Source organism: Natrix helvetica, assembly GCF_964273705.1.
Source record: "Natrix helvetica genome assembly, chromosome: Z".
NCBI classification, from domain to species: domain Eukaryota; kingdom Metazoa; phylum Chordata; class Lepidosauria; order Squamata; family Natricidae; genus Natrix; species Natrix helvetica.
Window position 1 is genome coordinate 38,551,752 of NC_138554.1, and position 23,663 is coordinate 38,575,414.

At 38.7% G+C, this 23,663-nt stretch overlaps 2 protein-coding genes across 2 annotated transcripts in view; one reads left to right on the forward strand and one right to left on the reverse strand.

Moving 5' to 3' along the window:
• LOC309381577 (parathyroid hormone/parathyroid hormone-related peptide receptor-like) overlaps positions 1–3,884 on the forward strand; it is a gene marked incomplete at both ends in the record, with an annotated part of 38,298 nt that extends 34,414 nt beyond the window's left edge. The window contains 4 exons of the mRNA XM_081932736.1: positions 597–691; positions 1,720–1,861; positions 1,945–1,986; positions 3,498–3,884. Coding sequence (XP_081788862.1) covers positions 597–691; positions 1,720–1,861; positions 1,945–1,986; positions 3,498–3,884 — 666 coding nt within the window. The remainder of the gene's footprint in view (positions 1–596; positions 692–1,719; positions 1,862–1,944; positions 1,987–3,497) is intronic.
• Positions 3,885–4,423: 539 nt separating this feature from the next.
• The window catches only part of DDX42 (DEAD-box helicase 42), a 29,959-nt gene continuing 10,719 nt past the window's right edge, over positions 4,424–23,663 (reverse strand). Inside the window, exons 12-20 of the mRNA XM_081970061.1 lie at positions 18,127–18,255; positions 17,722–17,821; positions 15,928–15,975; positions 11,424–11,521; positions 11,000–11,276; positions 10,073–10,299; positions 8,854–8,964; positions 8,661–8,759; positions 4,424–7,435 (exon numbers count right to left, since the gene is read on the reverse strand). Coding sequence (XP_081826187.1) covers positions 6,761–7,435; positions 8,661–8,759; positions 8,854–8,964; positions 10,073–10,299; positions 11,000–11,276; positions 11,424–11,521; positions 15,928–15,975; positions 17,722–17,821; positions 18,127–18,255 — 1,764 coding nt within the window. The 3' untranslated portion in view covers positions 4,424–6,760. The remainder of the gene's footprint in view (positions 7,436–8,660; positions 8,760–8,853; positions 8,965–10,072; positions 10,300–10,999; positions 11,277–11,423; positions 11,522–15,927; positions 15,976–17,721; positions 17,822–18,126; positions 18,256–23,663) is intronic.

A 23,663-nucleotide genomic window follows, 5' to 3' on the forward strand; every position in this document is an offset into this window, starting at 1 on the left:
GTCGTTCTGGAATTTTATCTAGTCCTGATGCTTTTTGGGTTGTAATTTGAAGCTGTATTTTTTAAAGAGTTGTTTATTTCATAATTGTTTGAGATGGGAGTTAAATAGCCATCAAAATATATAGATATATAGTATGTAGGTAGTCCCCAACTTATGACCACAACTGAGGCCAGAATTTGCATTGTTAAACACGGCAACTGTTAAGCCGCACCCGATCTTCTGACTTTTTTTTGCCACTGTTGTGCAGTTAACTGCAGTTAAGTAAATCATTCAGTCATTAAGCAAATCCAGGTTGCCCCATTAACTTGGCTTGTTGGAAGTCAGTTGGGAAGATTCCAAAAGGTGATCACATGACCCCCGGATGCTACAACCATTGTAAATACATGTCAGTGGGCAAACACCTGAATTTTGATGTTGACTGTGGGGTTGCTACAATAGTTGTAAGTACCAGGAAGGGTTGTAAATCACATTTTTAAATGCCCTTTTAATTTTCAATGGTCACCAAATGAATGATTGTAAGTCAAGGTCTATAAAGCAATTGCATAATTCCACCACTATATAAAATGTCTGTCTTAATGTTTCTGTGTTGCTGGCAGGTGAACTTTTTTCTTTTCCTCAACATTGTGAGAGTCCTGGCATCCAAATTATGGGAAACAAACGCAGGGAAATTAGATCCACGACAACAATACAAGTATGTATTAGGCGCAACAGAACTAGTTTTTCCTCTGTTAGCTCTGCAATAAACTATTATTTCAGTTCTTTTAATTAAGAATGTTAATATCAATCTTGTTAACATTCTGGAATACAATGGTCACTTCCATTTTCAACTATATTTTCATCACTTTAGATTACTTAACAGCAGAGAACTTTTTTTAAAAAATATCCCACCTTCTGTGAAGTCAAAATGGTTTACCCTGCTGGATTTCCACCAATTCTTGCAACATTTTCTTTTTAAAAAATGAAATCCCCTAAAACACCAAGAACTATTAGGCATACCCCAATTTATACTAACCACAATAGAATAGGATCTAGGGCAGGATTGGGCCATCTATGGACTGGATACAGCCATCCTGATTCTCACTTCTAGCTCCCAAAGCAATGTAAAGCAGGCAGGACAGGTTTAGGGATGTGTGTATATGAGTTTTGTGAGGGTTTTTAAGTGGCAAATAAAAACCCAAACATCAGACCAACTTACCCCAGGCAGAGTTTAAAGCACCCATTTCTCCCCTTTAACACTCCCCAGCAAGAGTGCAAATTCCAGTCTCACCCACTCTGGTAATCCTGAATAGCACTGACACCCCCCCCCCCAACCTTTTGGGCACCAGGGACTGTTTCTGTGGAGAGAGGTTTTTCCATGGACTGGAGCGGGCATAGTGCTGCCTGCATCCCACAGATGGGGCCTCGCTTGCTTGTGCAACCCGGTTTCTGGCATTCCGAAGACTGGTGCCAGTCAACAGGAATGCTTTCCTGCAGTAGGATAACAAGTGCAGTCTTGCCTGCTACTGTTAATTGTTTCAAGCTTCTAGTCTTTTTTTAGGGTGAACTTTTCACTGGTCTTATTACCATCGAGCATTCCGTTTTACTTATTTTAAACAAACTTCAGTTTCTGGGTGTTGAAGTCTACACATGTTAAAGTTGCCAAGGTTGAAGCCCTTTTCTGGAGAACCAGGGGGTGACATGATAGCATAAAAATTCTCCTTCCCATCCCGCTATTTTCAGAAAACTATTGAAGTCAACCCTAGTCCTGATGCCCCTCTTTGGCGTCCATTACATGGTGTTTATGGCTACGCCCTACACAGCTGTCTCCAGCACACTTTGGCAGGTACAGATGCATTATGAGATGCTCTTCAATTCTTTACAGGTGAGTTTTTGCTTATGAAACTTGCTTTTGAATCACTCTGTCCCAACTAGTTCTGACTTTTGTTTGTCTCTGTCTCTGGTTAGGGCTTCTTCGTGGCTCTAATATACTGCTTTTGCAATGGTGAGGTAAGAACATGAATTTTGCGGCTATGTCTATGGAGGCACAAACATGAGCATGTGTATAAAATTGGCTTTTCTCTTCAGTGTTTGCATGAATTTTCAAGTGCAGCCACCAATTTATTAATTCCATCACCTTATTTGATTTATATTTCTCTTCTAGAAAAATAATAGCACTTTGCATGAAATATTTACATTTTCCAAATGGAGCATTGCTAAAAGCTGTGCTTTTTTGGCCCAACATCCTATTTTCTGATTGACTAGTTGATTGCATATAATTTGTATTCCAACCCAGCCATTAATCCTGAGCAGCTCACAAACCTAAAATGTAAAGGGTGAAAACCTTCACAAAGAAAACAATTTCAACATAACCCTAAAACTAACCAGTCAAAAAAAAACCCACAAAACTATTCTCCAAAGTCTGCAGAGATTCTCAGTCATCCCGGTCATGGTTGTCCCAAAGGTGCTTTTTCAGGAGGCAATTGGATTTTCTTGTTTTTTCTTTGAAGACATCTTCAAGATATTCTCACCCAAGAAGCTTCTTCAGCTCTAGCCCTCCAAGTGTTTCAATGACCCTAAAAGGATGCAAATGACCAGCTGTCTGCAAGGAATATAAATCCTTCCATTCCCTACTATCTTGACAGACCTGAAAAAGCTTCTTGGATGAGAAGCGAAATGTCTTCAAAGAAAAAACGACAAAATCCAGTAGCCTCCTGAAAAAGGCACCTTTGAGACTATTCTCCAAAGGTTGAGTAGGATGTAAACTCCTTTTCTGAAGAATAACAGAAAGGGGACCATTTTGACCAGTGAGGGGAGGGAGGGGAAGCTGATGTCTCACTCTAATCCAGTAGATGGCGTCTCTCAACAGAATTATGTTAAACAACATGGAGAACAATACTGTATATGAGCCCTGTGGCATCCCACATAGGAGTAGCCAAGGATTTGACTTCCCACCTCCCCTCACACACTGACTAGTCACTAGACCTATCTAATCATGGAGTAGAAGCAGTTTTAACACAATGCCTCCAATCTTCACAGGCAGTCCAGAAACTTCAAGTACTTTGTTTTGGAGTTAGTGATTAGAACGTCACATTGTGCTAAAGCCATGGCATTTGATGTTGGGTCTTGCTTAGTATTATGTATGAACACAATAAATCATGCTTAATAAGCAATAAAACATAATTAGTTTAGTTTGTGTGAATTTAGTAAAAAATGGCAATTGCATATCAGGCTTACACAAGTCATGCTAATTTTCACCTTTTACCTTTTTGAAAAACAAACCTAAACTATAACTTGGAGTAACATTCTATCCTAAGACTGTGGTGTGGTATCCAATTTGAGATTTAGGACTAACTTTCCAATTGGAAAAATAAGTACATATTGGAGTTTTAAGAAAAAAATGAAGAATTGTGGGCACCTGATAATTTGGGCCAAAGCTGCTTCTACCACATATTCAGAATTGAGAACAAGACACAAGTTAGCCAAGCTATATTCCTTTGATAACCTGTCTCTATCTCTAGGTACAAGCTGAAATTAAAAAAGCTTGGTTCCGGAGAAATTTGCTACTGGACATAAAGCAGAAGACCCGTGTCACCAGCACAGGAGGGAGCTGTTATTATGGTGGCTTAGCATCCCATGCTACCAATAGCATCAGTCTAAGTATGGCCAGCTGGGGCACAGCCTCTGCAACAGCGATTGCTATGCCTTTGGTTGCCAGAAATTGGCTTATGCAGTTAGCCAGCAGTGGTGCTACACTGGAATACTTTCCTGCTTCTTCCACTCTATATAACTGCTTGAGTCAGGAGATGATGCAGAAAGCTCCGGAGGAGATAATTAAGGCTTTGGTGGATTCTCCGGGCCTAGAAAACAATTCCTGCTTGAAAAAAGATATTGAGACCATGCTATAGACATTAAAAACATAACTATCCATAGATAGTTAGCAAGTTGCTAGATTGAATCCTGAGCTACTCATCATTGTAATGACTAGGGATAGCTAGATTACTACTGATGTGAAAAAAATTATTTATTAGCCATTTCTGACTGGTGTTGTGTGCCTATAATTTTATCATGACTCTAGAGGACTGCCCAGAGAGATAGGTAACGGCTAGCAAAATTGCATCTATTTATTTCCAAACATTCTGATCGGCAAGAGAAATCTGCCTTCTTGCCCTGCATTTGCCCTGTTCATCCTCAGCAACAATGCTTATCTGTATATTCTAGCAGTGAAAAGCATTTGATTCTCTCACTTGTAATAAATTGTAGTACTTGTATTTTTCATTTTAGGACTCCAAGATTAAATAGGCAAAACTGTTAACTAACATTTCGGCTAATTATAAGCAGAGAGTACTTTCTCATTTAACCAGTATGGAGTGTGGGAGAAGTAAATTTGTTTTTGATGTTCAATTTTATTCTTGTGTTGTAGTATAGTGAGAAATAAATGACAATGTTTCCTTCTAACATTGATTTGTTATTTAATTATCAATTCTACATCAGTGATATACAATGGATTTTTAAAAAACATATACGGAAGTTTGTCCCATTTTTCAACAAATCATTCCTCCCAACATGACAGTAACCATTCCTGAAGAGAATTGATTATTCTGCCAAACTACTGTGGATTGTACAATGAATGAAACAAGCATTGATCCAACAGCGTATTCAACATACTTTAAGCAAGTACACTTTACTAGTCTACTTGTATTTGGAAATGCAGTCTTCAAGGTGATCTAAAAGAAAAACAGCTGGTAGGAAAATGTATGATTAAACCTTCTGTATGAAGCACAGAACTTCAGTTAATGTGACAAGGAGTATATCACAAAAGCCACCCAGTATCTCTTAAGGATCCCAGTTTGATTTCATAATATAAATTAAAACAATCAAGTATTTGCACCTTCAAAACTCATTTGGGATAAAAGAGCAGCTAAACTAAAGATCATCCAAGACAATTATACTAGTAATAAAACATTTATTAGAAGAAAACATGGAAAGTAAAGGACATGGCATGTCACAGAATCTTAACACAGTTTCAGATATATCTTCATAAAAATGCAAAGCAACGTATTTCAACAAACAAGATTTGTTTTCCTATTCTTCTGGGAAAAGAAGTTAAAGAACATGCAATTAAAAATACCAAGCAAAACATTTCGCATCAACTTTCCAGAGGTGTATGACAGTCATTTAGAAAAAAAGTTTTGCACAGGTCCTCATGTCTGCTTCTTCAAAAAATCATTCCCAAATGTACAAGGTTTAAGCTTGCCCCCCCCCCCCAATCGCAGAAACTTGATACATGAAAGGTGCCTCTCCACCACACTCCTGAATCTAATCTTGGGGGTATAAGGAAGGAACAACTTTGCAAACACCCATAAAGTAGCAAACAAAAGATCCTAAATGAATATTGCTGAGAACAAAATTAATCCTACTTGCTTCCTATGTTTTCATAGCTGCATGCATGGTCTGTCTTTTCTATTCAAGGTTAATGTAGCTTCAAGAATCTATACTTGTTAACAAGCTGATATAAGTAAACCTGGATCATTCCTAGATACAGAGAGGCTTCAGTCTAAGTAAATGTCTGCTACAATTACCAGTTTTATTGTGCACTTTAATCTCTGCTTCTGCAAGGAAGCTTTCAAAATATGAATGATAGGATGTTGCATAGATTAACATGGAGATTTCCATTTGTCCCAGGAAATGTGTTTATTCTACACACTATGGTAATTGCACTAAAATCAAAGGAGTCAAATTCCAGCCAAAGACCTAGTTTACATACAAAGGGGAAAGTGGCATTATTGCCTACATATCTGCTGTATAGTCCTTCCACATCTAAGAAACAATTCTAATTCTTTCTCCTTTAGCTACTATCGTGCAGATACTATTAAGTGAATATAAAAGATAGAGGAAGTGATCTGCATCTGTTGCCTTAACTGCTGAAACTACCGACAACTGACAAAACAAACAAACATACATACATACATACATACATACATACATACATACATACAAACAAAAGGAAATCAAACCTGGTATTCAGTAATTCAAAATGAAAGGGATTTAAATTAATCAGTGCTATTTCATCAGATGAAAAGTAGAGAGAGCAGCTGAAAGAGTGATACAAGCCATAATGAAGCAGCAGGCTTTCCATGCATGATCCAAGATGTTGGTGTGAAAGGGCTTATTCCATTCCATCCTCGATTTCTGCCAAAAGGATCATCACAACTTTACAATGTCTGCTGGTTTATCAGTTTGATTTACTCTCAAGCAGTCCGTGAACTGTGTCTATGCGTGAAATTGACAAAAACGGAACTAAGGTTCTATGCCTGGGCACAGACAGTCACTATAGCCAGAAGAAAAATGTGTAAAGCATTCTTATTGTAGAAATTAAAAGGGTGGATGGGTAGGTACACCACCTAAACAAGTTGCTTTCTGTCAAGTCTATATGAGGGAATTAAAATATACCCTATCCCATTTATTCCTATGTTTAGAAATATTTAGTTTTTTTTAAAAATCACAAATTCTTCCAAAGGATCATCAGTGTTGTGAAACCACTCTGGATGGACGGATTTTTCAAAGGCAGAGCATGAAGAAATTATATTTAAAAGGGACATTTCTTTTGACCAAAGCATAAAATTGATGTGGCATTAAGGAGAGGTGGTTAATATTGGATGTACTGAGTCAGGCTTCCTTGGGAAATGCTATTGTCCAGTCTTATCCTTCCAAATAGCCACTTCTGTTACTGAGATCTTTCTTAGAGAGAAACACCTTGCCATTTGAGGGGAAGCACAGTTGCTTAACTATCCCACCGGCTTTTCTTGCGCTTGGGGGGTTCAGGAACTGCAAAACCATCTGTCTTGCTGTTGTCTCGGTTGCTGCTTTCTTTCTTGTTCTCGTTATTCCTATTTTCAATATTTCTGTTTTCATTGCTGTTCCGGTCATTGTTGTTCCGGCTGTCTCCATTATTTCTGGGGTCTCCATGGCGACTATTGCTGCTGCTCCCACCTCCAGAATGTCGGCCTTCACTGTGTCTATGGCTATCCCCATGGCGGTTTTCTCCATGGCGGTAGCCTTCCCCATGGCGCTGGCCGTCACTATGGCGACTGCTATCTCCATGGCGCTGGCTGTCACTATGACGACTGCCACCCCGATTGTCATTGTATCTTTCCCTGCCTCCACTGTTGCCTTCTCTGTTGTTGTTGATAGCATTTGCACTGTTGTATCCCTGAATGCCTGCACTTGGAAAGCTAGAGATGCTGTTTAAGTTTCCAGAACTTGTGAAACCTGGGATACCTTTTGCTAAACCTGATACTGCTATGGGACTGTCAGGATCATCTGAGTTCTGCTGGGCTGAATTTGTTGGCACAGAGTTTAAGCTGCCTGCACTGGTCCAACCACTGGCACCTGCTGAAGAACTGCCGGTCTTCTGGTTGCTAAAGCTGGCAGCAACAAAATGGCTCTTATACTGGGACTACAAGAGAAAAAAAATTATAGTAAATATTATAACATTTATAAAATTTCTCAAAGAACATAGGCCTATTCTTTAAATACCAATTAAAACTGAAGACTGGGAGCTGAATGGGATGAGTTTCTACTTAGTAGTCAGAAATCATTAACTATCACTGCTTTCTTGACTTAGAATAATAAGAGTTGGAAGAGACCTTGGAAGTCGTCTAATCCAACTCCGTGCTCAGGCAAGAAACCCTCTACCATTTCAGACAAAGAAATTGTCCAATCTCTTCTTAAAACTTTCAGTGTTGGAGCATTCACAATTTCTGGAGGCAAGCTGTTCCACTGATTAATTGTTCTGTCAGGGAATTTCTCTCCTTGATTAGTTTCCACCCATTGCTGCTTGTTCTACCCTCAGGTGCCTTGGAAAATAGTTTGACTCCCTCTTCTTTGTGGCAACCCCTGAGATATTGGAACACTGCTATCATTGTCTCCCCTAGTCCTTCTTTCTCTTAAGCTAAACATACCCAGTTCCTGCAACCGTTCTTCATATGTTTTAGTCTCCAGTCCCCTAATCATCTTTGTTGCTCTTCTCTGCACTCTTTCTAGAGTCTCCACATCTTTTTTACATCGTAGTGTTTAAAACTGGATGCAGTATTCCAAGTGTGGCCTCACCAAGGCATTATAAAGTGGTATTAACACTTCACATGATCTTGATTCTATCCCTCTGTTTATGCAATCTAGAACTGTGTTGGGGTTTTTTGGGCAACTGCAACACACTGTCGGCTGATATTTAAGTGATTATCCATAAGGACTCCAAGATCCCTCTCAGAGCTACTACTATTGAACCAGGTGCCACCTATATTGCACATTTTTTTTCTTGCCTAAATGTAAAACCTTCCTTTTTTCACTACTGAAGTTCATTTTGTTAGATAGTGCACTATGTTCAAGTCTGTCAAGATCTTTCTGTGTCTTAAGCCTATCTTCTGGAGTGTTGGCTAAAGAATCTGTTTTGATTTGAGGGGTGGAGTGGGGAATTGTTAGGTGGTGCTTAGTCTCCCTTACATTCCTCAAGTCTTCATGTGATAATTTGAATTAGCAAGATTTCCTTCTTCATAGATAACCTGGTTCAAATAGGAGGCACTGGGTTTCAAAGACTAAAGGTCATCTTGGAGTGAAAATCCTAATGGCAGCAGCATTAGAATGAGGGCAATGAGAGCTTAAAATGGGGCCCCTTTCATACTAACCTGAAACGCTGCTTTCATTGCAGATAACCTGTCCCCCATTGCTCCTGAGGATGGTTTATATGCTTCATAGTTGACCATTACACTGTTGTTTCCCCGATCCTACGGCACAAAGTTGCATTGTTGAACTAAGGTAGAAGTCTTGGGCATGCTTAGTAGTAATAAATACGTTTGTTATCTAGGCATCAATGCTTACCACATTCTCTGATCCTAAGCCAGGCCGCTCACGGTATCCCAGGCCACCACCACCAATATTTAGCTTCTTTCCCTTCCCTCCCTTGAAACGCGATTTCCGGAACCAAGCATTCTGGGAAAGAAAATTGTGACAATAAAAAATGCTGGGTTTCCAATATGTCAGCACATTGTTGTGTTTTATATATTCTGGTTACTCTGGCAAGTATGACAGTGAAAGCAAAACTACTGAGCTCTTTTCATTCTGTAAGTCCTGACATCTATAAACCCAGTTTTATATAAACATTTTAATAGAACACATCTAATATTTTTGTCATACATTCCATAGGACCTTGCTTTACAATAGCTTCCATCTCTGCAGTGGTTCTTTCTATAATCTGCTTTCCCTTCTGCTGACACAACACTACATGGCTACCAGTAAACAAATCACTGAATTAAACTTACAATTCCTTCTCACCCCTTCACTTTTCTTTAATGCATGTAGGTGAATTATAGAGCAAGAACCAGTTAATGACTGATGCTGTAATGCCTATCTAGCCTCCTCCTTCCTCATCAATCCCCAAAATGCCATATGTTGGCTTGGGGGATACTTGGTCTAATTCTGACTTATGCATATATCAAATTAATCAATGCTTTCCAGAACAGAACAGTTAAGCAAGTTGAAGAGTGCCTATAATTAAATTAAATGCAGCTTCCATAGTCAATTAAAATATAAAAATTGTTATTACATTATAAATATAATCATAACACATGCAGATAAACCCTTTTCCATTAAAAAAGTCAACTTGATGGCAAGTTTTCAAGTGGGCATGCTGTTTAATATCTTTGGATTATGCATAAACCATTTCTACAACTGTGTGAGTCAATTCAGTTAATGTTGATCAATGTTCTAACTCAGGGGTCCCCAACCTCTGATCCATGGACCATTGGGGATGGGTCATGCAAATGGTGGGTGATTGTGTTGAAGCTCCATTTGTGCAAGTGGTGGTATGCACACAAAATCATCTCCTCTCCCCCATCGCTGCTGGCCCCCAGAACCGGAAAAGTTGGGGATTGCTATTCTAACTTTTCCCCTAAATTTTGTCTGGCACAGACAAAATGCATAGTAAAATTTCAAGTAAATTCACTCCATCTTACTTTAAATTTACAACTTAAACTTCTTATATAGTTACTGTATTCACAACTATGTGCTTCAAAAAAGAAAAAGGAAGCAGAGATTTTACCTGCATAGCTAAATCCAAAAGTTCTTTTGAAACATGCTGATTGGCTCCTTCCAAATTCCGAACAAGGTCTCCAGCAAAGTTGCTATCTTTCTGAGTCAACAAGGTGTAGGCCACACCCTTTTCCCCTGCTCTACCAGTACGACCAATTCGATGAGTATGTGTATCAATATCACGAGCCACGTCATAATTGATCACAGTCTTAATGGAAGGAATATCCAGGCCACGAGCTAGATAAAAACATTTCAGTTATAAGGTTGGAGGTCAAGAATGTAATTCTCAAATGCTTGTCTTTAAAAAAAACTTGATTCATTTCATCACTTTCAATTTTAGAAATGATTCTCTGCTATGCTTTTCTATGCAAGTCAACTATTGATTTATACTTTAATGTTAATTAAATACTTAAGAGAAAAATACTTAATACTTAAGAGAAAAAAGGGAAACATATCTATTTTTATATCCCCCTTTTTAAATACGTCTTAACTCTTTTTTTCAGACGTTCACATCTCTAATTAAAGATCTAAGGAGTTATTTTTCCTAAGCTTGGAATAATGAGACTGAACTGAAATTCAAATTCTGCTAATGAAGGGAAGGAAAGGGAAGGAAGAAACATTTACTATAGATTTAGTTCTGTGTATCCTCCTACCCCCGAATCCATAATACCATCAAAATGGAAAAACAGCATTTTTGGATCCTTGCTATCATTTCAATAGTAACATTTATAAATATGTTAATTTCAAACAATGTATTTAAAGAGTCCCCCCCCCCCCTTCAATCTCTTTCACAGGAATACATTTTCTAATGCCTTTACAAATACTTATAAATATAAATTACATATAGAGTAAGAAAGCCATACTGATTGTGGGGAGGTATAAATGGGTGCTTTAAGAAACAATTTCTATATCTTTTAAATCTGGCTTGCAATTTTACCAGCCACATCTGTAGCAACCAGAACTGGAAAGGTCCCTTTCTTGAAATCTGAGATGACTTTGTTCCTTTCACTCTGGTCCATATCACCATGCAGGAGTCCTAGACTGTGCCCCTCCTGTTTAAGGTTGTTGGCCAATTCTTCTGCATTTGCCTTCTTGGTGACAAAAAGGAGGACGCTCCCTGAAGAAGTGAATTCCACTAGACGACAAGTCACCCAGTTCCATTTATTTGGACCAGAGCTGAGGATCTCCACAATTTGAGTGATATCTTCATTTGCCTGTTTGGGGGAGCAAGGTGAACAGAGAACATTAGAATATAAAGCAAATATTTGCAAGCAAGACCAAGCAGGGGAATGTGCAACCTTAAGACTTACCTTTTTTATTAATGATTTCATTCAAAGAATTATTTTAGAAGGGGAATTTACCTCTCCAATATCTCCCTGCACCACTCGAATTGGATCAATCAGAATATCCCTGGCCAGTTTCTCAATCTTCTTCCGAAACGTTGCACTGAACAGAAGAGCTGTTAAGTCAGAAATGCAGTGCTGATTATATCATATACCCAAAGAGATACCAGAACACAAGCTGTCCACTAAAGCAAGTCCTTTGGAATATAGACACAATGACTGGTTTCACAGGCTACATCAAGAATATGGTGTGCTATAGGAATTGTGGTTTATAAATCAAACAGCAAGTGTAACACATTTCTAAATAAAACTCAAATGAATCACATTGTGTAGCACAGTGGTGGGCAACCTTTTTTTTCTTTTTTTCTTTTTTTTTTAACAAAATTTTTTATTGGTTTTTCAACATTTATAGGGAAAAGGGTAAATGGACAGGTATACAAATTATGGCAGTTGCAAAGTGTGACAGGCGCCCCTCTCTCCATACTCATAGTATACATTTATATATAATGCATTGGTATATAATTGATTACAATCAGCATATTAGTTCTGTTACTAAATTCAATCAGATTAGACATTACAATATAAAATCCAGATATAATTCCATTATCACTTTCGGTCAGTTTATAATAATATGATTTTCTTGTTTATTTTTGTGATCTGAGTCTTCTTGCTATTGCCCCATCTCCCTCCACTGGCAGAGCTCTGGCCCCTCCCGTGTCCTGCGTGTCCGCTGTAGTGTCTCGTGTTTTTTCTAGGAGTGTTCTGTTTTTTTCCATAAAGGCCTGCGCCTCTATGGGTGAATTGATTCTAATTCTTGTCTCCTCCCAGAATATCAGCATACCTTCAGGCATCAACCATCTAAACCACACCCCTTTCTGGTATAATTTATTCGCTAATTGTGAATAATTCTTCCTTTTTTCTCTAATCTTCTTAGGGATCTGCTTCAGAATGGTTATCTCCATATCATGGTATGTCAATGCTTGCCCCCTTTGTACACCCAGAATTTCATCTCTTGTGCTTTTTCTAAGAAATTTAATGTGAACCTCCCTGGGTACATTGTGAGTTCTAGCATAAGCTGAGTTCACTCTATAAACCAGGTCTATATCCCACCCCATCTGTTGTTTTTCTTTATGTGTGTAGTCAGCCAGGATGTTTATCATGATGTCCCTTATGTTTTCCCCATCTTCTTCTATAACATTTTGAAATCTAAGGTAATAGGACATTCTCTCAAATTCTATTTTCATCTGTTGGATGTCAAGATCTTTGTTCCCTTTCTGCACAGCTTCTACCCCCCCCCCTCACCTCCTCCACCCCCCCTTCCACAAGATTCAGTCTTTGTGAGTTCTTATATATTTGGGCTTGATTTTCTTTAATTTCATCTTTCATTTCCCTTAGCTGTTTCTTGATTTCCTCCTGGCCCTGTAAAATTTGTTGAAGCATTTGTTGAAAGTCCATCTCTGTAGTCTTATGTTGCATCAGTTCTGTTATCTTTGACTGCGTGGCTGGACTGGATGTTGCGGATGTTGGAGCAGAAGTGGCAAAGCCAGGTTTTCCAGGAGGGGGTCTTTTGGATGCCATCCTTTATAACGTTAGAAGTTCAGTCCAAATGTGAAGTAAACAGTTAGAAAAGAAGGGTAGCCAGGTGAATCCGGGAGCAGAAGAACCAGGCAGAAGAGAGTCTCTCCAATAAGTCTGGCAATAGATAGAAAATTTCCCCTAGAAGGTTTAAAAAATACCAATCCACAAGAGATTCCTCTGGGAGACACGGAGACAAAGACCGGAAGCCTGAATTTTAAAGGTGGAGTCAGGTTTCAGAGTTCATAAAGACAACGGAAGTGTGCCATCTTGCCCTGCCAGTTTTGGGCACAGAGGCATAACAAAGTTTTAAAAAGTTCCAAAAGTCCTCAAATCATTGTAATATGTAGGATTAAATTGAAAAGAAAATCATCTCAGCCTGAGTGAGGCTTCATTCGTTGGCTCTCCCCCCTCCTCCTTCCCCGGGGGCTGAGAGCAAAATTGTTCCTCGCCGCTTGTCCAAGGGGGGGGGAAACCCCCCCTCCCTCCAGCCGCACCTCCAAAATGCTCCGAAAGTTATTTTAAAGTTTTAAAAGGCTGAATAAATCTTCATGCAGAATGAGGGATGAAGAGAGAAGCAACCTCACCGCACTGCAGCTGCTTCCTTCAATTGTTGCATTCTCCAGTCGGCTTATAGCGAGGCGCGAGGCGTAGGAACGCGAAGCGCCCTCCGAGCTTGCTCCCCGGTGCCTTGGGCGCGCGCGAGACCTCCCGCCGGCCGCCGCCGCTGCAGGAGTCCTCCGCGATGCCGCCCCTCTGGCAGGACCCCTCTGCGGGGTGTCCTGTGCCCCCCAAGGAGTGGGGAAGCCCACCGGGGAGCCGGAGCGGGCAAAGAGCTGCCCGTCGCCGCCGCCGCCGGAACCGGCAACCTTTTTTTTCAACTGAGCCAAATCTTGCCAAAACCACGATTGAAATTTACTTTGAGAGCCACATTTTTAAAACCAAAAATACATAGGATGGTACACTGTTTTTAGTTTCAATAAGTTTTTATTGAGAATATTCTGCATGCAAGTATCCACATAGGTCGGGAGGATACAAATAACACAACTAATAAAACAAAAACTTTAGAACGATATTATTTATCGATAACGTTAAATTCCGTAAAATTTGCCTTACAATGTAGAGAAAATTACATCCTGACATTGACTGACAAAGTCACAACCACTAATGTGAACATTGGCCTTGCATTTCCTTGGATAGTTTGAGTAAGTCAGGTTTGTATGTTGTTGTTTTTAATTTCATCTCTCTCTCCCACTTTCTTTCTTTTTTTCTTTTTCTTTTTCTTTCTCTCTCTCTCTCTCTCTCTCTCTCTCTCTCTGGCTCTTTGTCTCTCTCTCCCTCCCTCCCCCATCTCTGTCACTCTGTGTGTGTGTCTGTCTGTCTGTCTCTCACTCACTCTGTGTGTGTGTGTCTGTCTCTGTCTCTCCCTCTGTCTCTCTCCCCTCCCTTCCTCTCTCTCTGTCACTCTGTGTATGTGGGTGTGTCTGTCTCTCACTCATTCACTTAATCACTCACTCTGTGTGTGTGTCTCTCTCTGTCTGTCTATCTTTCTCTCCCTCCCTCCCCCTCTCTGTCTCTCTCTGTCTGTGTGTGTGTGTGTGTGTGTGTGTGTGTGTGTGTGTCTGTCAGTCTCTCTCTGATTCCCTCACTCACTCCCTCTCTCTGTTCCTCTCTCTGTCTGTCTGTCTCACTCTCTCTCTCTCTCTCTCTCTCTCTCTCTCTCTCTCACACACACACACACACACACACACACACTGTGGTCACCTTGTTGAGTGTTCCAATCACATTTGAAACACTCAACAACTGGCCTGCATTTATGGTCTTTTGCAGCATTCTGCAGTCATAGGACCAAAATTGGTTGTCACTCGCCCGGGCTTTTGCAGAAGCTTCCCTCCGAAGCCCGAGAGGAGGGAGGGGAGCGAGCACCCGGCACACAAAAGAGCCGCATTAAAGGGTGTAAAGAGCCGCATGTGGCTCACGAGCCGCGGGTTGCCCACCACTGGTGTAGCACAATGTGTGAACCAATGCCCATACAATGAGGCAGATAATTCTGTGCATATTCAGAGACATAAAACCACATTCTTCTCTCACATCCATTAGCAGTCATAACAAAAATTATCATATGTAATACACTAACTTCTGAAATACTACAGCACTGATTACCAGTAAGTCCTCATTCAATGCTGATAGTTTCTTACTGAATTAAATGAGTAACCAAATTAAGATATTAAATAGAATTTAGTCTGAAACACAAGAATAGGCAGTTTGTAATATTTAAGAATTTCTTCTGCTAAAATCAGTAGCAGTTTTCTATTATTTTGATGCAGGAAACACAGAAATGCATATGAGGTAGCAGTCTTAATGTAACTTGAAAAAAAGAAATGAAAAAAGTACATCCCTAAAAAACAAAGGGACAATGAAAACTCCAACCGCACTGACTTCTGTGGAATGGCCTTATATATTGTGTATCATTATATATGTGTTGCTGACTTCACCTCTTCCCCATAACATTGAACACATCAGCCCAAGACCACCAAAAAGGTTCCTGTTCTGGCTGTAAAACTCTGAAACTGAAAAACCTATTTATGATCTATTTTACCTACAACAATTCCAAATCTTTGCTGTTCAAGATGATTGCTAATTCCATACTTTTCTTGCTCACATACATGTGTGAAGAGGGAGAAATAGATTTCCTTCCTGAAACCCATTCAGAGAAAACTTTAGACAATAGGGGGGAAATGAAATAGAGAAAGATGGGGAAATCAGATATAAGAAAATATGGGGGTGTTTTCTCTTGCTTAAAAGTTGTGCGTAATGCATTTGATATCTATCCTATCCTATTTGTAAATCCAGATATGTTGGATGACTTGAATTAATATTAACAAAGAAGTCTAACTCCCCTGAATTTTTTCCCCAGAAATCTTGCATTAAGAAAGCCCATACTCACTCTGTCTTTCAGGGCGGACATGACTGGCAATTGATCGGACTTGATACTCTGAAGAAAAAGGAAGGAAATCCAGTGAAAATACATCTAGACATGTAGCCCTCGATTTACAACAGTTCATTTAGTGACCATTTAAAGTTACAACAGCACTGAAAAAAAGTGATTTATGACCATTTTGCACTTACGACCATTTCAGCATCAGCCATGTGATCAAAATTTGGGTACTTGTCAAGTGACTCTTATTTATGACGGTTGTAGTTTCCCAGGGTCATGCGATCAACTTTTGCAACCTTCTTACAAGTAAAGTCAATGGCCAGATTTACTAACAATGGTGTTACTAACTTAACAACTGCAGTGAGTCACTTAACAACGGTGGCAAGAAAGGTGGTAAAATGGAACAAAATTCACTTAACAAATGTTTTGCTAAGCAACAGAAATTTTGGGCTCAATTGGAGGTCATAAGTCGAGGACTACCTGTATACATGTAGTTCTTGACTTATGACTGTATTGGAGCCTGGAATTAAATCATGATGATCATAGGTTAAGGCATCTATGTGGCCAGATTTAATTTTATGACTTTTTTGCAATGTTCATTAAGTGAATTCCCTTGTCATTAAACAAACAAACAGAAACTGCAGAATGCTACAACCAGCCATAAAAGTGAGTTGATTGCCAAGTGCCAAAAATGCAGTCATGTGATCCTGGGATATGTGTGCCGTTGTTAGAACTCTGGAATTGAGTCATAAGTAGCTTTTCTGGGGCGGGGTTCCTCAACTTCAAATGTGTTTTAATTTTTAAATCGCAAAGGTAAAGTTTTCTCTGAGCAATCACAAGGCTCAATTTCTCACACTGCCATCTTTAACAGGAAGTTACAAAAATAAAATAGAAAAATTGTAGCCTAAAGAAAACAAAATGCCTGAAATCCACAGCTGACCATGTATGAATTGACAGATACACCTGGCTAAGCCCCCCATATACCATATCCAGTGAAACTTAAAATAATATTTAAATAAATTATTGATGCCAGTGATTAATTTAATAAAAAAATCATTACATTTTAGCTTACACATCCTACAGGCTGTTCTAGTCTTTGCCTAGTGTCAATGCAGACAAATAATGGTAAGGACAACTTCTCCAGAAGAGTCCTAATTTCCTATGATACTTCTGCATGTTTCCTACCTGCATGACAACATGGCTATAGAGCCAGCATGCCATGTTCAAAGTTACTGCCATCAAGAAAGAACGGAAGACAAAAAAATTCTCATTCTTAACTTAATAGAAAGAAAATTTTAAATTTCTGTTGGAAGCTTTTCTAGATTTCTAAAGGAGGAGAGTTTCCATGCCTGACAGAGATCACTAAAATCTATCTTCATAAATATACTTTTATAATGTCCTCTGTCATGCAAGGACATTACTAAGAAATATTCTCAACTAACCATGGAGATTATGATAGAACATATAACATAGCTTGATATTAGTATTCAAATTCATAAGATGTATGTTTTGTTCTTTATTTCTTATATTTTTGGTATTCTTCATTAGGCAAAACTACTTGTTTTCTCCATGCTTACTGCATTCCCACATGCAAAAAAACTTCATTTTGCATCAATTATTTCAGCTATTACATAAATATCTTTTTTTAACTGAAGCTGGTTAGCTAGCCTACTAGGGAAATAATTAAACAAAGCATTGGTCTTTACAATAATTTTGCAAGTGGTTATTAGACCAAACACTTTTAGAGGACAGTAAATAACAACAAGGGCACTATGCTTATAAGCACTATTACTGATTACATACCAAAACCCATATCAAACATCCTGTCAGCCTCATCAAACACAAGGTAAGTGACTCTCTGAAGGTTTGTGGCTTTCTTCTTCACATGATCAATCAATCGGCCCTGTGCGGAAACATTTAACATATACCTTAAGCCTGAAAGCAAAATAAATAGCAATGTGATTCAAACTACTGGAAATATTTGAAATGGGAAGCACTGTTTCGAATCTCCCTTATCCCTTATAATTTGGAAAAATCCAAGACTCTGTAGACCTGTCTCTTATCATTTGGATTTTTTTCTGGATCCTGCTAGTTTAATTAGATTAAGCAAATCAGAAATCAAACAATTTCAGAAAATTATTTTGTTCAAAGGAAGAAAAAGCAATTTTGTTTTTCATTGCAACACAACTATACTGGTAAAATACTCACCGGAGTACAGACAACAATTTCTGCTCCTTCCTGAAGAGCCTTGGCCTGTTCCCACATGCTTCCTCCACCATATACAGCTACAGATCGCAGATTGTAGGCTTTTCCAAAACGCTTGCATTCAGCATGGATCTAAAACCATATAGGTTCACATCATGTTAAGAATGAAGAAATGAAAAACTGAGAAAAAAGTTCTAATTATTTAAAATTGACTTTATTTTTTTAATTTTTAATATACAATTATATCATCATAGCAACACTTCTACATCTTTTCAATATATATTATGTTTCTTTTATCTATACATATATACCTTATACGTCTATATCTATATGTACATATTTTTACATATCTTTTATCTCTATTGATTCAATACAATACATCTTATATATACATTTAATTCTCTTATATTTCTTATTTCATCTTGTTAATTCTACGGTTTTGTACTTATTTTCTAATCTCTTGATATTTTTTCCTCCCTTTATTGCTTTCCTATTTTTTACCTCTTTCCTCTAGCCATTTGTACCATAGATTCCATACTAAGTAGTATTCGGATTCCTCTTTGTCTTTTAGCTCTTTTGAGAGTCTGTCCATTTCAGCGCATTCCAGTACTTTTTTAAAATCACGTTTTCTTCTGTTGGTGTATATTTGTTTTTCCAGTTCTGTGCGCATGTAATTCTTGCTGGCGTGATTATATGTAGTATTAGGTATTTGGGTTTCTTTTCATAGTTCCCTGCAATTATTCCTAATAAGAATAGTTCCGGTTTAGTTCTATTGGTTGTGTAATAATCTCTTCCAGCCAATTTAAAATTGACCTTAAAAAATCTTCCTATTTGTTTGGTAGAACGGGCTCTTTATAACATTTTGGTGGCCTCAAAGTACATGGAGCTACAGATATGAAATGTAGCTTTGGCACTTTCTTATTGAATTATTATCTATTTTATGAATAAAGCTTTCATTTGGTTCCAACCTAAAATGATGCAAAACTTTGCATCCAATTTTCAGCACTAGATTATTTCAAGCAGAGTTAAATTATGTGCTGCATTGGATCTATATACTCTCCACACGAGAGTTAACTACTTAGAAAATGTGCATGTCTGCCTTTATTAAGTGAACAACTCTGGGCAGCTAAACAAAATTAATAATCTTGAATGCATTTGGGTCAATATTAAAGGTTGTGGGGGAAATGACATTGCCATAGGTCTATACTACAGGCCACCCACCAAGCAGAGGAAGTAGATGAACTTTTTGCAAGTCAGCTAACTAAGGTATGTCGGAAGCACACCACAATAGTAATGTGAGATTTTAACTACCTTGACATCAATTGGGAAACAAACTCAGCACCAAGTGGAAGATCCAACAGGTTCCTAACAAACCTAGCAGACAACTTTGTTTTCCAAAAAGTAGAGAAGGAAACAAGGGGATCAGCCATATTGGACTTAATTCTCACTAACAGAGAGGAAATGATAGAAGGTGTTGAAGCCACAGGAACCCTGGGGACAAGTGACCATGCAATGTTGGAATTCAACATTATGCAAATACATGTAGTAGAACAAAGTCAAACTAGAGTCTTGGACTTTAAGAAAGCTCACAATGAAGAAAGGCTTGCCACAAAAGTAAAAATTAACAAAAAAAGCTTCTTCCAACATGTTAAAAACAAGAAAAAAGTTAAGGAAACAATTGGTCCATTGCTGGGAGAAAGTGGCAAGAAGGTGACAAGCAACAGGGAGAAAGCAGAACTATTTAACTCATGTTTTGCATCTGTCTTTACACAAAGAGATAAAACAGTCCAACCTATCAAAAGCAGCACCACAAAAATCAGATTAGGAACACAAATTGAAATAGGGAAGAAAATGGTAAGTGAGCACCTGTCTACCCTAGACGAGTTCAAATCACCAGGACCGGATGGATTACACCCCAGGGTTTTGAAGGAACAAGCAGACGAGATCTCAGAACCACTGAATTATATCTTTCAGAGATCCTGGAACTCCGGGGAACTACCAGAGAACTGGAAAAGAGCTGATGTGGTTCCCATCTTCAAAAAAGGGAAAAAAATAGATCCAGGAAACTACAGACCTATCAGCCTGACCTCAATACCAGGAAAGATTCTGGAAAAAATAATCAAGCAATGAATTTGCGAACACCTAGAAGCAAGCAAAGTAATAACCAAAAGCCAACATGGATTTGTCAAACAGATCATGCCAGACTAATCTTATTGCATTCTTTGATAATGTGACAAAATTAGTGGACCAGAGGAATGCCGTCGATATAGTTTACTTGGACTTGAGTAAGGCTTTTGATAAGGAAGACCATAACCTACTACTAGATAAAGTAGAAGAATGTGGGTTAGACAGCCTCACCACCAGATGGATTCGTAACTGGCTGACCAACCTCACTCAACGTGTAGTCCTCAATGGAACTGCATCTACATGGAGGGAAGTATGCAGTGGAGTACCCCAAGGCTCTGTTTTAGGCCCAGTACTCTTCAACATCTTCATCAATGATTTGGATGAGGGAATAAATGGGGAACTCATCAAATTTGCAGATGACACCAAGCTGGCAGGAATAGCCAACACTCCAGAAGATAGGCTTAAGATACAGAAGGATCTTGACAAACTTGAACATTGGGGCACTATTTCATAAAATGAAATTCAAGGTTCTACATTTAGGCAACAAAAACAGAATGCACAGGTACAGTATAGATCAGGGGTGTCCAAACTTGGGAACTTTAAGACTTGTGGACTTCAACTCCCAGAATTCCCCAGCCAGCCATGCTGGCTGGGGAATTCTGGGAGTTGAAGTCCACAAGTCTTAAAGTTCCCAAGTTTGGACACCCCTGGTATAGATGATACCTTGCTCAGTAGTAGTAACTGTGAAAGGGATCTTGGAGTCCTAGTGGACAACCATTTAAATATGAGCCAGCAGTGTGCAGCAGCTGCCAAAAAAGCCAACACAGTTCTAGATTGCATTAACAGGGATAGAATCAAGATCACGTGAAGTGTTAATACCACTTTATAATGCCTTGGTAAGGCCACACTTGGAATACTGCATTCAGTTCTGGTCGCCACGATGTAAAAAAGATGTGGAGACTCTAGAAAGAGTGCAGAGAAGAGCAACAAAGATGATTAGGGGACTGGAGACTAAAACATATGAAGAACGGTTGCAGGAACTGGGTATGTTTAGCTTAAGAGAAAGAAGGACTAGGGGAGACATGATAGCAGTGTTCCAATATCTCAGAGGTTGCCACAAAGAAGAGGGAGTCAAACTATTCTCCAAGGCAGCTGAGGGTAGAACAAGAAGCAATGGGTGGAAACTAATCAAGGAGAGAAAAAACTTAGAACTGAGGAGAAATTTCCTGACACTTAGAACAATTAATCAGTGGAACAGCTTGCCTCTAGAAGTTGTGAATGCCCCAATACTGGAAGTCTTTAAGATGTTGGATAGCCATCTGTCTGAAACGGTATAGGGTTTCCTGCCTAGGCAGGGGGTTGAACTAGAAGACCCCCAAGGTCCCTTCCAACTCTACTATTGTATTGCATTGTATTGTATTATTGTATTGTAATATGTAACAAAATGGAAAATACAATGAAAAGTAAACACAATAAATATAAGAGCCAAGGCATCTCCAAAAATATTCATAACCCCAAATAGGCAAGTAGCATCATCGCAACTTTCACTAACACCTGAAAGAGAAGACTTTTTTTTTTTGAAGGGCCAACAGATTTGATGCCATCTGGATCATAGGAGGAGACTGTTCCACAGTACACATTGTACTGTTACACATCTGGATCATAGGGGAAGACTGTTGCAATAAATAGAGCACATTCCAAGATTCTAATTTTACCGAGATAACTGAAAACATGCCTAGCCAGTCAGATCTTGTGGGGTGATAGAAACCACAGATACTATTCTGGGGAACCTCATCCCTGAAGAGATAAAACTGGCCCCATTTTGACACTCTTTCTCAAGGCCCTGGAGACATGGTTCTGCCAATGGGTCTGGGACCCTCAGAGTCATATGAATCCTTTCAAGTGGGTAGTCTGATTGTTGTTGTTGGTTTGGGGGGGGGGGGTTGTTTACAGGTAACTCTCAACTTATGACCACAATTAAGCGCAAAATGTTTGTTGTTAAATGAAACATTTAAATGAGCTTTAACCCATTTTACAACTTTTCTTGACACAGTTCTTAAGTGAATCACTCCAGTTGGTAAGTTAGTAACACAGTTGTTAAGTGAAACTGGTTTCCCCATTGACTTTGCTTGTCAAAAGATCACAAATTGTGATAATGTGACTCTTGGGTACTCCAACCATCATAAATATGAGTTAGTTGCCAAGTATCTGAATTTTGATCATGTAACCATGGGAATGCTGCAATCGTCATGTGAAAAACAGTCATGTCACTTTTTTCAGTGATATTGTAACTGTCACTAAATGAAGTAATGTAAATCGAGGACTACCTGTACTGGTTTTTATAATGGGATTTTTGTAAGCTGTACAAAATCACTAAGTGAGTTGGGGGGCCAAATACGTTTTCTTAAAAAATAAAGACACATGCTGTAAAGATGACAACAAGAACTTTCTTAATGCTCTTTAAGGATGGCCTATTTTTGAGCATGTTACACTATTCCAAGCTGGAAGTGACTAAGGCGAGACAAGACAAGAACTGGACAGGAGATGCACCCGGCTCACAAAATGAATTATGCAAAGGCCCTTGAGCAGGAGCTGTGAATTCATAAAGACCACCTCTCCCCAGATTGTGTACCAATTCACTCTGTAAGAATGCTACCCATACAAAGTTATAGGTGGAACAATTCCAGAATCACTTGGGGGGGAGGCAAAATCCTAGAGATCTCAATTTTGTAAAGTTGACTTGCCAGCTGCACATCTCCAGTTAAACTCTCACAGCCTGTAGGCATTGGGAAAGCACCTTAACAGTATCATATACAGAGTGGATAAACATTTTTCTTCATTAACTTAATTGTTCTCTTAATTCCCATCCATCTAGCACCAACTGTTCATACCTGAATTATACAGCTTTCTATAGTCTCTTGTTCTGTTTCTTCTTTTCATTTTTCCCATTGCACAGAAGGCAGTCTTTCAGTTTTTGGATTAAATATTCAGGACAAAACTCTAAAACCTCCATAATTATGCCACAGCATCCAATTGGAACAGTATTTGTAAATGAATTTAGGGACAAATCCTCACAGATACTAATACCATTTTTTAAGCTACTCTTTCAAAAGTAATAGAAACAAAAGTAGATAGTATTGAATCAATTTTTATCAATCTTTATCAATCACACCAGCACAATATGCTAGACAACCACTCAAAAAAGTTATTTGCACTTGCAGTACAAATTCCTTTCTCTAGAGATTTTGTAATTTTGAGAAGAAGCTAATCATGTTAATAAATGAGCTGGCTTTTTTATAAAAGTATTTTTTCTCTGTTTAATTACCACAATCACATACTGAATAGGATTTTAAATAGATAAACTAGTAGGAAAAGCTAAGGAGGCTACAAACTATAATCTTAAGAGTCATCAA